This window comes from Artemia franciscana, chromosome 5 (assembly GCF_032884065.1).
Source record: "Artemia franciscana chromosome 5, ASM3288406v1, whole genome shotgun sequence".
Taxonomy (NCBI): domain Eukaryota; kingdom Metazoa; phylum Arthropoda; class Branchiopoda; order Anostraca; family Artemiidae; genus Artemia; species Artemia franciscana.
The window spans coordinates 43,197,091-43,212,193 of NC_088867.1; the positions used below are offsets into that span (position 1 = coordinate 43,197,091).

Here is a 15,103-nt window from a genome sequence, read left to right on the forward strand (position 1 = left end):
ATGGAATATTTTTCATGTCTATTAAATACCAATGGGAGCAGTGAAAATGTTAAAAGTAGAATAACTAAGGCTCAGGGTGTTTTTTCACAGTTAAAAAAAAGTTTGGAAGAATAGAAAGATAAGTCTACAAACCAAGATCAGAATATTGGAAGCTACAGTGATGACAGTGGTCAAATGTGGCTCTGAAGCATGGGCTCTCTGAAAAGCAGATGAAAATTTACTAGATGTTTCCCAGAGAAATCGCCCACGGATTGTTCTGGGTACCCGGCTGACTGACCGTATTTCAAACAGTGAGTTGTACGAAAAATGTGGTTCAATCCCGCTTTCTAGGGCTATAATGAAAGAAAGGTTGAGATGGGTAGACCACGCTCTACGGATGAAGGATGACAGATTACCGAAGATTGTCCTTATTGGCCAACCTTCTGGGGCAACACGGGAAGCAGGTCGTCCTTTTCTGGGTTGGGAGGATGTCATAAATAAAGATTTAAAGGAAATGGGAACTTCCGGGGAGGATGTAAAGACGGAGGCTTTAAATAGATTAGGTTGACGGAGGAGTGTGCGTAGCTGTGTTGGCCGCAGGCGGCTTGGTGCTGCAGTGAGTTATTATTATTATTAGTAGTATTAAATAGCAAATTGGAAGTAAAAAGTGTATATTGTACTTCCTGTGTCGATTCATAGACAAGTGACATATAACAATTGCAAATTCTGTCGGTCTGTCTGTTGGTCTGTTGGTCTCGATTTTGCTACTTTAGGCACTTCCAGGTAAGCTAGGACGATGAAACTTGGCAGGCGTATCAGGGACCGGACCAGATAAAATTAAAAATAGTCCTTTTTCCGATTTGACTATCTGGGGGGGGGGTGTTGAGGCCGGTCAATTCAGAAAAAATGAAGTATTTTTAACTTACAAATGATTGATTAGATCTTAATGAAATTTGATGTTTATAATATTGATGGATATTGGAATATTGGAAGGATATTGTGTCTCAGAGCTGTTATTTTAAATCCCGACCGGATTTGGTGACATTGGGAGGGGGAAACCTAAATCTTGGAAAACACTTAGAGTGGAGGGATTGGGATGAAACTTGGTGGGAAAAATAAGCACAAGTCCTAGATACATGATTGACATAACCGGAATGGATCCGCTCTCTTTGGGATAGTGGGGGGAGGTTAATTCTGAAAAATTAAAAAGATGAGGTATTTTTAACTTACAAACGGGTGATCGGATCTCAATGAAATTTGATATTTAGAAGGATATCATGTCTTAGAGCTCTTATTTTAAATCCCGACCGGATCCGGTGACATTGGGGGGAGTTTAGGGGATTTGCGTAGGGAATTTTAACTAATTAAAAATAACTAGCTTGGGGGGCACCTAGGCCCTCTCCCACGCTAATTATTTTCCCAAAGTCACCAGATCAAAATTTTGAGATAGCCATTTTATTCAGCGTAGTCAAAAAACCTTATAACTATGTCTTTGGGGACGACTTACTCCCCCACAGTCCCCGTGGGAGGGGCCACAAGTTACAAACTTTGATCAGTGCTTGCATATAGTAATGGTTATTTGGAAGTGTATAAACGTTTTCAGGGGGATTTTTAGGTTGGGGGGGGAGTTGAGAAGAGGGGGATATGTTGGAGGAACTTTCCCTGGAGGAATTTGTCATGGGGGAAGAAAATTTTCAAGAAGGAAGCGCAGGATTATCAATCATTATTTGAAAAAATACAATGAAGAAAGAAATATGGAAAAGTTATACCTCGCTCTTTTTAAAGCTAAAGTATTTTTAGTAATTTCAAGTATTTATTCTACGTCTATTGTGATTCAGGGGTCACTCTTAAAAAATTGGAGCAACATTTAAGCTTTAGTGTAAAGAGCGAGGTTCTGACGAGGGGGTGAACCCCTTCGTATATGTAATAAAAACATGAAAATACAGAAGTTCGCTACGTAAGCCAATTTGTAAGTTACGTATATCTTTTACTAAAAAAAAATTCATAAAAAAATTAATAGTTCTAGTTGCCTTTTTAAGTAACCAAAAATTGGAGGGGAACTAGGCCTCCACCCCCGCTCCTTTTTTCCTCAAAATCAAAACTATGAGAAAGCCATTTAGCAAAAAAAAAATGCAATTTTCATTTTAATTATTCATCTGCGGAGAGAATAATTAAAGTTTTTTACTGTTTTAAAAAGTAGAGTTAGGAGAAAGAGTCAAACTTTAGCGTAAAGAGCGGGGGGTTGATGAGGAAGCATCTCCTTTCATATACGAAGTAATTTCTGTTCGTTTTAAGTTTTAATGTCGCTCCTTACTTTCCGTTAAAAAAGCTTATTTTTTTTTTTTATTTCGATACTGACTGCCTTTATTGGCATTGATCTTGTCTTTTCAACCCCAAAAACATTTGGGCGATAGACAATGATCGAGTTTATAGGACTTGATTTTGTCTGTTCAGACCCTAAGTATTATAATGGAAGAACCCAGCGTGATGAACTCGTTACAACCTCAACAGCTTGTCTTTAGTACTTTAGGCTAGGGGGGGAAATGTAAGAGAGATACTGATCGCTGGTTTTTTTCTGTCCCGAACCTCCAAAAATTTTGAATGTTGATACTCATATGGATCTGGAGGGATTAACGAACAAATTGGAAACTAATTCAACCAATGAAATGACAAGGCAGCTGAGTTTTAAACTGGATGACTCATTTTTTTCTTTTTTTTTGAAAAATATATGCTGTAATAGATTGCCTTTACTGGACTTGATTTTGTCTTTTACGACCCTAAAATAATTTGGCAATCTACACTGATTGCCTTTATGGGACATGATTTTGTCTTTGTAGAACCCGAAATATATCGGTACTGATCGCCTTTATTGGAATTGGTTTTGTCTTTCGATACTCTAAAACATTTTGGGGATCGATACTGGCACTTGATTTTGCACTTTCAAGTTCCTGGTATTTCCCAACTCAAGTTTTGTTTTCCCAACTCAATCACTTTTCAAGATAGCAAAGAGCCGATCTCTAGAATATTGACCAACTCCATTTTAACTTGGTTCAAAAGTACTTTCTTTTAATCAATATTTTCAATTCAGCTTTTCTTTAAGATGAAGGCATCAAATTGTTTTAATATAGTTGTTGGGCCTCTTTTTCTCTGACGAGAATAGAAAACCGGGAACAACAGGATATTTCAGGGAAGTTTTTACCTCATATTTTGCAGTGAATTCGAATTGCCCAAAAAGGGTAATTAAATGCAAACTCATACCTTTACATTTTCCCCCCTAGCCTAAAGTACTAAAGACAAGCTGTTGAGGTTGTAACGAGTTCATCACGCTGGGTTCTTCCATTATAATGCAAAATTCAAAATTATAATGGAAAATTGTTCTATGTTCATTACGCTGGGTTAAGCTCATTGCCGTCGTTACCATCTCCCACCTATGCTACACTTCTCACGCGTGTCACTCCACAATGCCGAACTAGAGTCAAGCTGTTAAGGTTCTTTCTGAGGATTCGCTGTTCATCACGCTGGGTTGAGCAATTATATTTGGAAATAAGCAAATTTATTTGGTCTTAGGATGGTTGGACAGAGAATTTAGAATTGAAACATGAGACCAATAGTTTCGCCGAGAATCCAGCAAAGAGTTCATATATTATCCAAGTAGCAAGTTGATAGCTTGAACCTTGGCCAGGTCAATTTATCCAAAACAAAACTTTACGAAATAACATTCCTGAATTATAAAGCACTGAATTAATGAATGAAGTTCAAAGCACTGAATTAATGAATGTAATGTTCAAAACAGGTGCAATAATTCAGGATGAACGCAAGCTTCACAGTTCAAATAATTCAAAATAGATGTTATTACTTTGGAGACTGAAGTGTGACTATGAGATTAAGCATTATCATTATCTTTATATATCTTTGGAATTAAGCAAAAATTTAGCGCCTTGATATATATATATATATAGATATATATGTATATATATATATGTATATATATATATATATATATATATATATATATATATATATATATATATATATATATATATATATACGATATGTATATATATATATGTATATATACATATATATGTATATATATATATATCCTGGTATTTTATGAGATTTTAGGTGAAGCTATTTATTGCACACTCCAAATAACCTATTTAATATCATTAGTATTTTATTATTTTTGTTTTTAATCTTAAATTATTTCTAAGGTTACGAATGAGGGCTATTAACTTATTTTAAGTCTAAATTCATAACAGTATGTTTGTAGTTTTTGGCACGGAAGGGTATATAAGCCCTCAAAAGCAGGTAAAACGAATATAGAAAGAGAAATAGTAAAAAATAAAACAACAAAAATATAAATTTAAAAATTAATGCGAAGAAAAAACAGCAATAGTATTGTTTATTTTTATCAATAAATTTTTCAGTTGAAGGAGGTCAAGATACAGAAAAACTGAAGAAATTTGAGAAAATGGAGATTCAGTCAGATGAGGAGCTTGAGCACAATAGAGCAGTGCTTGATTCACCGTCGCAGTTTCGCAAGGAACTACAACGCTGGGAGCAAGAAAAAAGGGAGGCAGTGGAAGTGAAAGAGCGGCACGAAGAAGAAAGTACAGAAATTGTTAAAAATTTTGACCTTTCAAAGTTGGAAAAAGAGGTTCATTCATTTTATTGTTTTTTCTGTCAGAAACAAATGACAAGATGAAGGTCCAATAGAAATATTTAACCATAGGGATCAGACGTGCATGCTTCTGGGGATTAGGTACAGGCTTCTGAAGTTCCCCTTGCCTCTTCTAGGGGATGGGCGCTATAACAGTATCCTAGTTTCTAAAGGAAACTTTTATGTATACTGTTTTTAGTTTTCTATTAAGCTTAATTGAAGAAATCAAAGAAGTCAGCCTATATGAGGTTTATATAAAGGTTCCGATAGAAAATAAAATAATGTAAAGGGGGAGATTATCAAAATGTAAATACATCTAAGTATTTACAATTCATGAAAATATTGGGAGGGGCAAAGATTCTATAATCTAGGAAATGGGTGATATTTCTTTTTTCTTCTTCTTACCATTGAAAGCTCTCCAAAATTGGTATTTTTAAAACATACGGGCGCAAAAAACCCTACCCACGCCCTGCTTGGCACCCCTGTTCCTCACAGAATTGATAGTAACCAAAGATAATAGTTTTCTAAAGCATTGAAATGTTGTAGTTATAAGAGCACAACTTAGAAATTTGACCTTTTATATTTTTGCTAGTGTCATGCTGTTCCTACATGCAATTTTCTAAGGCTATACTCACGTCATTGTCTTCAAATATATTAGGGCTGCCAATAGGTCCTTAAAACAGGAGAAGGCCCCTAAATAGCTCTCACTCCCTTTTTTGAAGATTAAGCCATGTCATTGCTTCAGCGAAGAAGTCTTTTAGTGAGTTGGTGACCATTAGTGTCCTCCAGACTGTAGAATAAAATAAAGGCTACAGTGCCCAAGTCCTCTTGATAATGATGGACGATATGAATTGACGCCCTTTACCTCTCAAGTCACTTCAGCCTCTGGGCTTTTTTGTTTATGCTGTTTTAGATATGTATTACTGGAGCTTTTTCTAAGCTTGCAAAATGGGCTAATAATTTCACCAAAGTAGCCTTTGATAACGAACCCTTGCGTTCACAATCCGTATGTCACTGTTGCAGCAGTAAAAACAACTTAATAAAGAACAATCTTTGAGCCATAGAAACCGAAAATTTAAGAATTTTTAACAAAAATTAGTTCTTCAAAAATGCTCAACTAAGAGAAATCCAGTATGGGTAACTGTAATTCACTTTTAACTCGACAGTAATGTGTAGTTTCGAAACTTCGAAAAAAAACAACAACAAAAAAAAAAAACTGAAATCTCTGGAAAATGGCCTCAGATCTAGAAATTACCTTTGGAATTGCCATGTTCAAAAACCTTCCATTGGATTTTTATAGCCTTTCTCCTCTAAATTCGGAAAATTGACAGTACTATTGTTTATAAAAAAGAAAAAATTCTCTTTGTCCTTAGGGGATCATAGGATTAATTTCCAGAGCGTGTAGAGCTATGAGGCTGGGTAAACTCTATTTACTAAGGTAATCGTAAGGGGATTCTATGGTATGAATTTGAGTTGGATTAATTGGTTAGAATGGTGCCAGATGCAGTGGATAGACCGCCTCATTTCCATCAAATTGCCTAATGTCCGTCATTTTATAAATTTATTGCTATACTTGCACAATCACTTATTTCACAATGGTATATTGCTCTGGACCTAGATTACGAAATGTGAGGTTTAGAGTTCAAGTCTCACGCTCTTACTTTTTTTCTGTGAATAGAGTCAAAGTAGGACTTAGTACTCTCCTCATCATCAATCAAGACCACGACTGTGAAACAAGAATATGTTTTCAAATTCAAACCAATCAGAAAACAATTAGAAAGCAATTTTACTGACGATATGTTTTAAAACAACCTAGGTAATTAAAGTCCAACACCAAGGTAAATGACAAGAGCTGCTGATGATTAAAGCCCTTAGTATTGTAATAAAAGCAGTGGAATAGTTGAAAAAAGAAGGAAAGAAATTTTTGAGTTGGTTTGGTTTATTACAATAGCCCTATTTAATATTTATGAGACGGAAACTTATAAGTATATAATTTAACGATCTTACAACAGCTTTATCATGCAACAGGTTTCCCATTGAATTTATAAAGCAAATTTATAAAGCATAAAGAATTTATATAATTTATATTATATTATTTATTGTTTATATTATATTATTATTATTTATTTTTATTATTATTTATTTTATTATATTTTATTAATATTTGTTTATTATTATATATTTTATTATATTATATTATTATTTTTTATATTATATTTTTATATTATATTATTTATAAAGAATTTATAAAGCAAGAAAACATAAATAAAGCAAACGACTAAACTGACAAAACAATGCCAAAAGCCACAACATCAGAATGGCAAAACCATTCATTAGTCAAAAATATCAAGATTTATAATTTCAGAAAGCTAAAAGGATAGAAACTAAAAAGGAGTGAAATAAGATGTAGGCTACATTAAAAAGGTTTAAATGAGAACATGTAAAATGGGTGGGGGACAAAAGAATCAAACGAACATAAAAATTGGGTATCATCAGTACCCAAAAAAAAAGAAAGAAGAAAACTAGCAGTTAATTATATCAAACAGTTCGTGGTAACGAACTGTAGTAAGGAGTGACCCGGCTCAATAGCAACCAAAACTCTAAAAAATAGGGTTTTGATATCAACAGCTACATCAAAAGAATCGCATTTTAATGCTAATTTTAAATATATAAGTTTAATCAAGTTTAGTCTTACGCATCAAAAGTTACGAGCCTGAGAAAATTTGCCTTATTTTAAAAAATAGGGGAAAACAACCCCTAAAAGTCATAGAATCTTAACGAAAATCACACCATCAGATTCAGAGTACCAGAGAACGCTATTGTAGAAGTTTCAAGCTCCTATCTAAAAAAATGCGGAATTTGGTATTTTTTGCCAGAAGACAAATCACGGGTGCGTGTTTTTTTTTTTTTTTTTTTTTTTTTTTTTTTTTTTTTTTTTTTTTTTTTTTTTTTTTTTTTCAGGGGTTGTCGTATCGACCAAGTGGTCCTAGAATGTTGCAAGAGGGCTAATCTAACGGAAATGAAAATTTCTATTGCCCTTTTTAAGTGACCAAAAAAATTGGATGGCACCTAGGCCCCCTCCCACGCTCATTTTTTCTCCAAAGTCAACGGATCAAAATTTTGAGATAGCCATTTTGTTCCGCATAGTCAAAAACCATAATAACTATGTCTTTGGGAATGACTTACTCCCCCACAGTCCTTGGGGGAGGGGCTGTAAGTTACAAACTTCGGCCAGTGTTTACATATAATAATGATTATTGGGAAATGTACAGCGTTTTCAGGGATTTTTTTTTGGTTTTTGGGGTGGGGTTGAGGGGAGGGAGCTATGTGGGAGGATCTTTCCTTGGAGAAATATGTCATGGGGGAACAGAAATTCAATGAAAAGGGCGTAGGATTGTCTAAAATTACTATAAAAAAAAAAACAATGAAAAAATAAACATGGAAAAGTTTTTTCAATTGCAATTAAGGAGTAGCATTGAAACTTGAAACGAACAGAGATTATTACGCATATGAGGGGTTCTAAAAATACTGCAGCATAAAGAGTGAGGTATTTAGGAGGAGATAAATACCTCGCTCTTTATGCTATAGTATTTTTAGTAATTTCAACTATTTATTCTACGGCCATTCGGATTCAGTGGTCATTCTTAAAGAATTGGGATAAAAGTTAAGATTTAGTGTAAAGAGCGAGGTATTAACGAGGGGATAAACTCTCTCATATACATAATAAAAATTTAAGTATTTAAAAGTTTGTTACGTAAGCTAATTCTTAAGTTACGTATATTTTTTACTAATAAAAACATTCGTTAAAAATTAAAATTTATAGTTGCCTTTTTATGTAACCGAAAAATTGCAGGGCAACTAGGCTTTCCCCACCCCTTATTTCTCAAAATCGTTTGATCAAAACTAAGAGAAAGCCATTTAGCCAAAAAAGGAATTAATATGCATGTTTCATTTCAATAATTTATTTTTGAAGAGCCAAAATCAAACATGTATTAATTCAAAAACGTTCAGAAATTACATAAAAAACTAGTTTTTTTAACTGAAAGTAAGGAGCGACATTAAAACTTAAAACGAACAGAAATTACTCCGTATATGAAATGGGTTGTCCCCTCCGCAATCTCTCGCTCTTTACGCTAAAGTTTGACTCTGCCACAATTATGCTTTTATAAAACAATTAAAAGCTTTAGCGTAAAGAGCGAGGGATTGCAGAGGGGACAATCCATTTCATATACGGAGTAATTTCTGTTCGTTTTAAGTTTTAATGTCGCTCCTTACTTTCAGTTAAAAATTCTAGTTTTTTTATGTAATCAGTAATGAAAGGAAACAAAAGTTTTTCATTCCTGGAGGTAAAGGAACGGATGGAAGACAAGATAGGAACGGGTTAAAAACAGTACGTGTCAGCTGGTGTCTGGTTAGAGTGTTTTTTTCGGGGAAAATGTTTTCCGTGCGAAGGTTTATTATTGCATCATTTTTTTAAACGGAGGCACAACATTCCTCTCCTCAAGAGTTTTCCAGCTTGGCCTTTTTTTAGAAGCACCGAGTACTGCACCTTAGCTTCTTAAGAAATTATTTTCTAGGCTCTTTTTCGAATAGATTTGATTTTTTATGATTCGTCACGGGAGATACCAGGATGCCAAGCGGGATAGGCATATTCAAGATGTGGGCGGACAAAGGAAGTATAGATCCTCAAAGAATTGGATGGGGGGACGTTAAATTTTATTCAAGAGCTTAAGGAGAGACATGGACACATTGGCTTTATGGACAATATATTTGATGTGGGTATCCCACTTTAAATTAGAGGAAATTGTAACCCCAAGTAATTTAAAGGAAGATGCAGAAATATCGGGGGGAATATGGCTGGGGAAAAGGGGTGAGGTTTTTGGAATTGTCATAGATTTAGATGGATTTACTCTCATGCCTTGATTCGAAGCATCATCTGTAATATTATAGAGGATACTCATGGGGTTGCTTACTAAGTTTTGGTAGCAGATTTCAACAAACCGTTAGGTCATTCACAAATTTCCATATGTCGGGAAATTCTTTAGCGAGGTGATTTATAATTGCAGAAAAAAGGAGGCGACCTTGGTGAGTACCTTGGGGTACTCCATTGTGGACAGGGAGGGGACTGGAAAAATAATTTTGATATTTGACTACAAAAAGGTGGCAACTAATTTAACCAAGAAAAAAAAAATCAATATTGAAATCAGTGCCAAGTTTTTCAACTAGAATATTAGGGTCAACAAGGTAAAATGCTTTTTGAAGGTCAGTGGAAAATAAACTTAGTCAGTAATCCGGTTTTTTGAGAATTTTCCGAATTGAGTCGATAAGAAAAACAAAGTAATGGGAAGTGGATTTGAGGTTCCCGAATTGCCTCAGTTCAGTAAGAGGTAGGATTTTTTCTTTTAGCCAACCTGCAAGAAATCATTCTTATAGTTTAGAGAACATGGGAGTGAGTGACAAAATCAGGTTTCCGTCTTTCTCTTTCACGGGGGCTATAAGATCCTGTTTCCAAATTTTGCGGATATTGGCTAGACTCCGTAATCTCATTGAAAAGAACCGACAAGGCCTTTGAAAGGAAGTCACTGAAAGCACTAATAAGAAGAAGCGGGATATCTAAAGGGCAAACGCTTGTTTTTCGTAGTTTCCCATTTCTTCTTTTGATCTCAGACGGAGATATGGAGGAGGATGCAGATGAAAGATCATCAAAAAGGTAATTGATAAGACAATGCCGGAAGGCTCTGGACGATGGAAGCAAGGAACTTGTTAAGGTTATCTGTAGCAACTTCTGGGGATTCAGGTAGGTTGAAATCAAGCTGGTCTAGACTCCTGCCGCATAACTTTTTTATCTTGGAGTATCAATTTTTGGGTTTGTTGGTAAGCAAATCTCCGATCTTATTCTTCTAGTAGAATAGGGCAGATTTACGTATTTCCTTTATAAGAGCTTTTCTTAATTTATTTGCTGCATCCAGTTTACCGTTTCTGAAAAGATTCATTTTTTTCTAATTAGTGCTTTTATGGGTTGATTAATGAATGGTTTGTCACTGGAGCACTTCAAATTATAAATATCAGACCAATCCTCAGCACTCAGCCACGTTCCAAAACAAAGAACGCCAGTATTTGAAGGGGGCGGTAAGAGCCACAACTACAGTTACTGGGAATGAATGCTTATAACCAAACAAGAGGACAGGAAGAGGGAAAGATGATAACTCCCACCCAATGGGAGCAAAGCTGAAGGAGGACTATAAAAATTATTCAGATTAGTCAGATTGACATCTAGAGATGTTTTCCCTAGTTTTTGGTATTTTAACTATTTGCTTAACTTTTAGAGAGGAGCAAGTTGAATTCATTTGAAGTTCATTGGCGCCCCCAACCAAAAAAAGAACGGCATTAGGGTACTTAGAAATAAGAATATCAGCTCTGGTCCGCAATTGCTGGAGAAATTGCGCTTTACGTCAATGTATTGGTTTGGTGATCAATAGAAGACAGCTATTGCAATAATATTATAGGGACGGGGGAGTACCTTAGGTCTAATACTTAACCAATGGTTTTCGTTATACTCAGACAAATTAGGAACAGGAATAATTTTAGGAAAAAGGTTGCATTTGGCAAGAAACATGATGCCACCTCCTTTTTTATGGCACTTCGTATTAACCAAGTGACATATAGCAATCGCCAATTCTGTCGGTCCCGGTTTTGCTACTTTAGGCACTTCCAGGTAAGCTAGGACGATGAACTCTGGCAGGCGTATCAGGGATGGGACCAGCTTAAATTAGATATAGTCTTTTTCCCAATTTGACCATCTGAGGGGGAGTGGAGGGTTGGTTAATTCGGAAAAAATAGAAAAATTGAAGTATTTTTAACTTACGAACTGTTGATCAGATCTTAATGAAATTTGATGTTTGGAAGGATATCGCGTCTCAGAGCTGTTATTTTAAATCCCGACCGGATCTGGTAACATTGGAGGGGGATATGGGAGGGGGAAACCTAAAATCTTGGAAAACACTTAGAGTGGAGGAACCGGGATGAAACTTGGTGGAAAAATAAGCACAAGTCCTACATACATGATTGACACAATCGGAACGGATCCGCTCTCTTTGGGGTGGTTGGGGGGGGGGGGGGGTAATTCTGAAAAATTAAAACAGTGAGGTATTTTTCACTTACGAATGGGTGATCGGATCGTAATGAAATTTGATATTTAGAAGGATATGGTGTCTTAGAGGTCTTATTTTAAATCCCGACTGGATGTGTTGACATTGGGGGGGGGGGGGATTTGGGAGGGGAAAACCTAAAACTTGGAAAACACTTAGAGTGGAGGGATCGGGATGAAACGTGGTGGGAAAAATAAATACAAGTCCTAGATACATGATTGATATAACCGGAACGGATCCGCTCTCTTTGGGGTAGTTGGGGGAGGGGTTAATTCTGAAAATTTGAAAAAATGAGGCATTTTTAACTTACGAACGGGTGATCGGATCTCAATGAAATTTGATGTTTAGAAGGATATCGTGTCTCAAAGCTCTTATTTTAAATCCTGACCGGATCTGGTGACATTGGGGGAAGTTTGGGGTGGGGGAACCTAAAATCATGGAAAACGCTTAGATTTGAGGGATCAGGATGAAATTTGGTCGAAAAATAAGCAGAAGTCTTACATACGTGGTTTACATAATTGGAACGGATCCGCTCTATTGGGGGGGGGGGGAATAATTCTGAAAAATAAGAAAAAATTACATATTTTTAACTTATGAAGGAGTGATCGGATCTTCATGAAACTTCATATTTAGAAGGACCTCGTAACTCAGATCTCTTATTATATATCTCAACCGGATCAAGCATAATTGGGGGGGGGGGCAGTTAGGGGGACCGGAAATCTTAGAAAATACTTAAAGCGTTGAGATCTGGATGAAACTGGATGGGAAGAATAGAAAACTGTAAAAGATACGTGACTGACATAACCGGACCGGATCTGCTCTCTTTGGTGGAATTGGGGGGGGGGGGGGGTAATTTTTAAATTTGAGATATTTGTAACTTACAAAAAGGTGATCAGATCTTAATGAAATTTGATATTTAGAAGGATCTTGTGCTTTAAAGTTCTAATTTTAAATTCCGACCAGATCCTGTGACATCGGGGGGAGTTGGAGGGGGAAACCGGAATTCTTGGAAAATGTGAAAATTGGGGTATTTTTATCTTACGAATAGATGATCGGATCTTAATGAAATTTGATTTTTAGAAGGAATTCATGTCTAAGAGCTCTTATTTCAAATCCCGGCCAGATCGTTTGACATTGGGTTGGAGGGGGAAATCTTGGAAAATCACTTGGGGTGTAGGAATCGGGATGAAGCTTGGTGGATAGAATAAACAAATGTCCTTGATACGTGATTGACAGAATCATACTGGATTTGCTCTCTTTGGGGGAGTTGGGGGGAGGGGTTTAGTGATTTGGCGAGTTTGATGCTTGCTACTTGATTGAAATAACTGGAACGGATCTGCTCTCTTTGGGGGAGTTGGGTGAAGGGAGGGTTAATAATGAGAAATCAGACAAATGAGGTATTTTTAACTTAGAAAGGAGGGATCGGATCTTAATAAAATTCGATGTTTAAAAGGATATCAATCTTACCTTAAAAAATAGGAAGGCACACCTATCAATTAGCATTGCCATGTTATCCTAAAACCACCTCTAGAGACTTTGGCATTGGGAACACGGAAAATCGATGTTTTCTTTTTTTAAATAATTTTTTAATTAATTTATTTACTATAATAACAAATTTATTTAAGAACTTGATAAAAAGTACTTGGAAATTTTAAAAAGCTCAGGATGCGGAGATGGGGAGAATGGGTCTCAAGAGGCCTCCCCTCGACCCGGCATTGAGAACACAGTGTGTAAAGCTACAAATTTGGCAAAAGATGTCCCATCATTGTAAAATAATTTGTTTGAACACTCATATTAATTTGATTTAATTTTGTCATTTCATAGGGGAAAATATTACAAAATGAATTAGATGATGCTAAGCAGCGTGTTCAGGGAAAACAATAGGAATTAGATCATACTAAGCAGCTTGTTCAGGAAAAACAATTGAAGTTGAATAATGTCAGTGGCTTCATTTTCCAGACTGAGCAGTTTGAACAAGAAACTCATAAATTGAAGAAATATTTGGCGAAATTAAACAATGATAAAATCTCAGAAAAGCAGAAGCTTTTGCGAGCTCAGAGGGAATTGAAGCTTTTGCGAGCTCAGAGGGAATTGAAGCAGAAGCAAAATGAAGCTAATAAAAAGGTATAAACTTTTTTTTTATTATTTCAATCTTTTCTATCACTTGGAAAAATAAAAAAGGTGTATGTGCCCTTGAACTCTAACAATAACCCCGGTCTTTGAAGACAGAATTTGGTTTCAGAACATGCAGTTTGTATTCGGAAAAAATTCGGAAAAATTCGTTTTTAATTTGGAAAAAATAGAAAAAATGAGGTATTTTCAACTTACGAAGGAGAGATCGGATCTTATTGAAATTTAATTTTTGGAACGATATCGTGTCTCAGAGCTCTTATTTTAAATCCCGACCGGATCCAGTGTCATTAGAGGGGGGGGACAGACATCTTCGAAAACGCTTAAAGAAGAGAGATCAGGATGAAACTTGGTGGAAAGAATAAGCACAAGTCCAAGATAGGTGACTGACATAACCGGATAAGATCCACTCTCTTTGGTGGGGTTGGGAGGTGGAAGCAATTCGGAAAAAATAGAAATAATGAGGTATCTGTAACTTACGAACGTGTGATCAGATCTTAATGAAATTTAATATTTAGAAGGATCTTGTGCTTTAAAACTCTCATTTTAAATCTTGAACTCCTATTTTCAATTCGAAGTGGATCCGAGGACATAGAGGGTTGGAGGGGGGAAACAGAAATCTTGGAAACCGGAAATCTAGGAAAACGGTTAGAGCGGAGGGATCGGGATGAAACTTGATGGGAAAAATAAGCACAAGTTATGGATACGAGATTGACATAATTGGTACGGATTCGTACTCTTTGGGGGAGCTGGGGATTGTTAATTTGGAAACATTAGGAAAACTGAAGTATTTTTATCTTAAGAACGGGTGACCGGATCTTAGTGAAATTTGATATTTAGAAGGAACTCATGTCTCACAGCTCTTATTTCAAATCCCGACCAGATCTATTGATATTGGGGGGAGTTGGAGGGGGAAACTGGAAATCTTGGGAAACGCTTATAAATTGTCGTAGATATGCGATTGACGCAACCGGAATGGATCCACTCTCTTCGGGGGAGTTAGATGGTAAGGTTCAGTGCTTTGGCGAGTTGGTGCTACTGGACGTGCTGGGACGATGAAAATTGGTAGGCGTGTAAGGGAGTCGCACAAATTGACTTGATAGTCGTTTTCCCCGATTCGACCATCTGGGGGGCTGAAGGGACAGGAAAAATTAGAAAAATTGAGGTGTTTTTGAACTTACGA

At 36.0% G+C, this 15,103-nt stretch overlaps 2 protein-coding genes across 2 annotated transcripts in view; both read left to right on the forward strand.

Annotated features, from left to right (window-relative positions):
• Window positions 1–15,103, forward strand: part of LOC136027456 (probable cytochrome P450 12a5, mitochondrial) — a 171,729-nt gene that overhangs the window by 14,245 nt on the left and 142,381 nt on the right. The window lies entirely within an intron of this gene.
• The window catches only part of LOC136027454 (cilia- and flagella- associated protein 210-like), a 38,041-nt gene that overhangs the window by 12,180 nt on the left and 10,758 nt on the right, over window positions 1–15,103 (forward strand). The window contains exons 2-3 of the mRNA XM_065704736.1: window positions 4,410–4,639; window positions 13,750–13,914. Of these exons, the coding sequence (XP_065560808.1) occupies window positions 4,454–4,639; window positions 13,750–13,914 (351 nt within the window). The 5' untranslated portion in view covers window positions 4,410–4,453. The remainder of the gene's footprint in view (window positions 1–4,409; window positions 4,640–13,749; window positions 13,915–15,103) is intronic.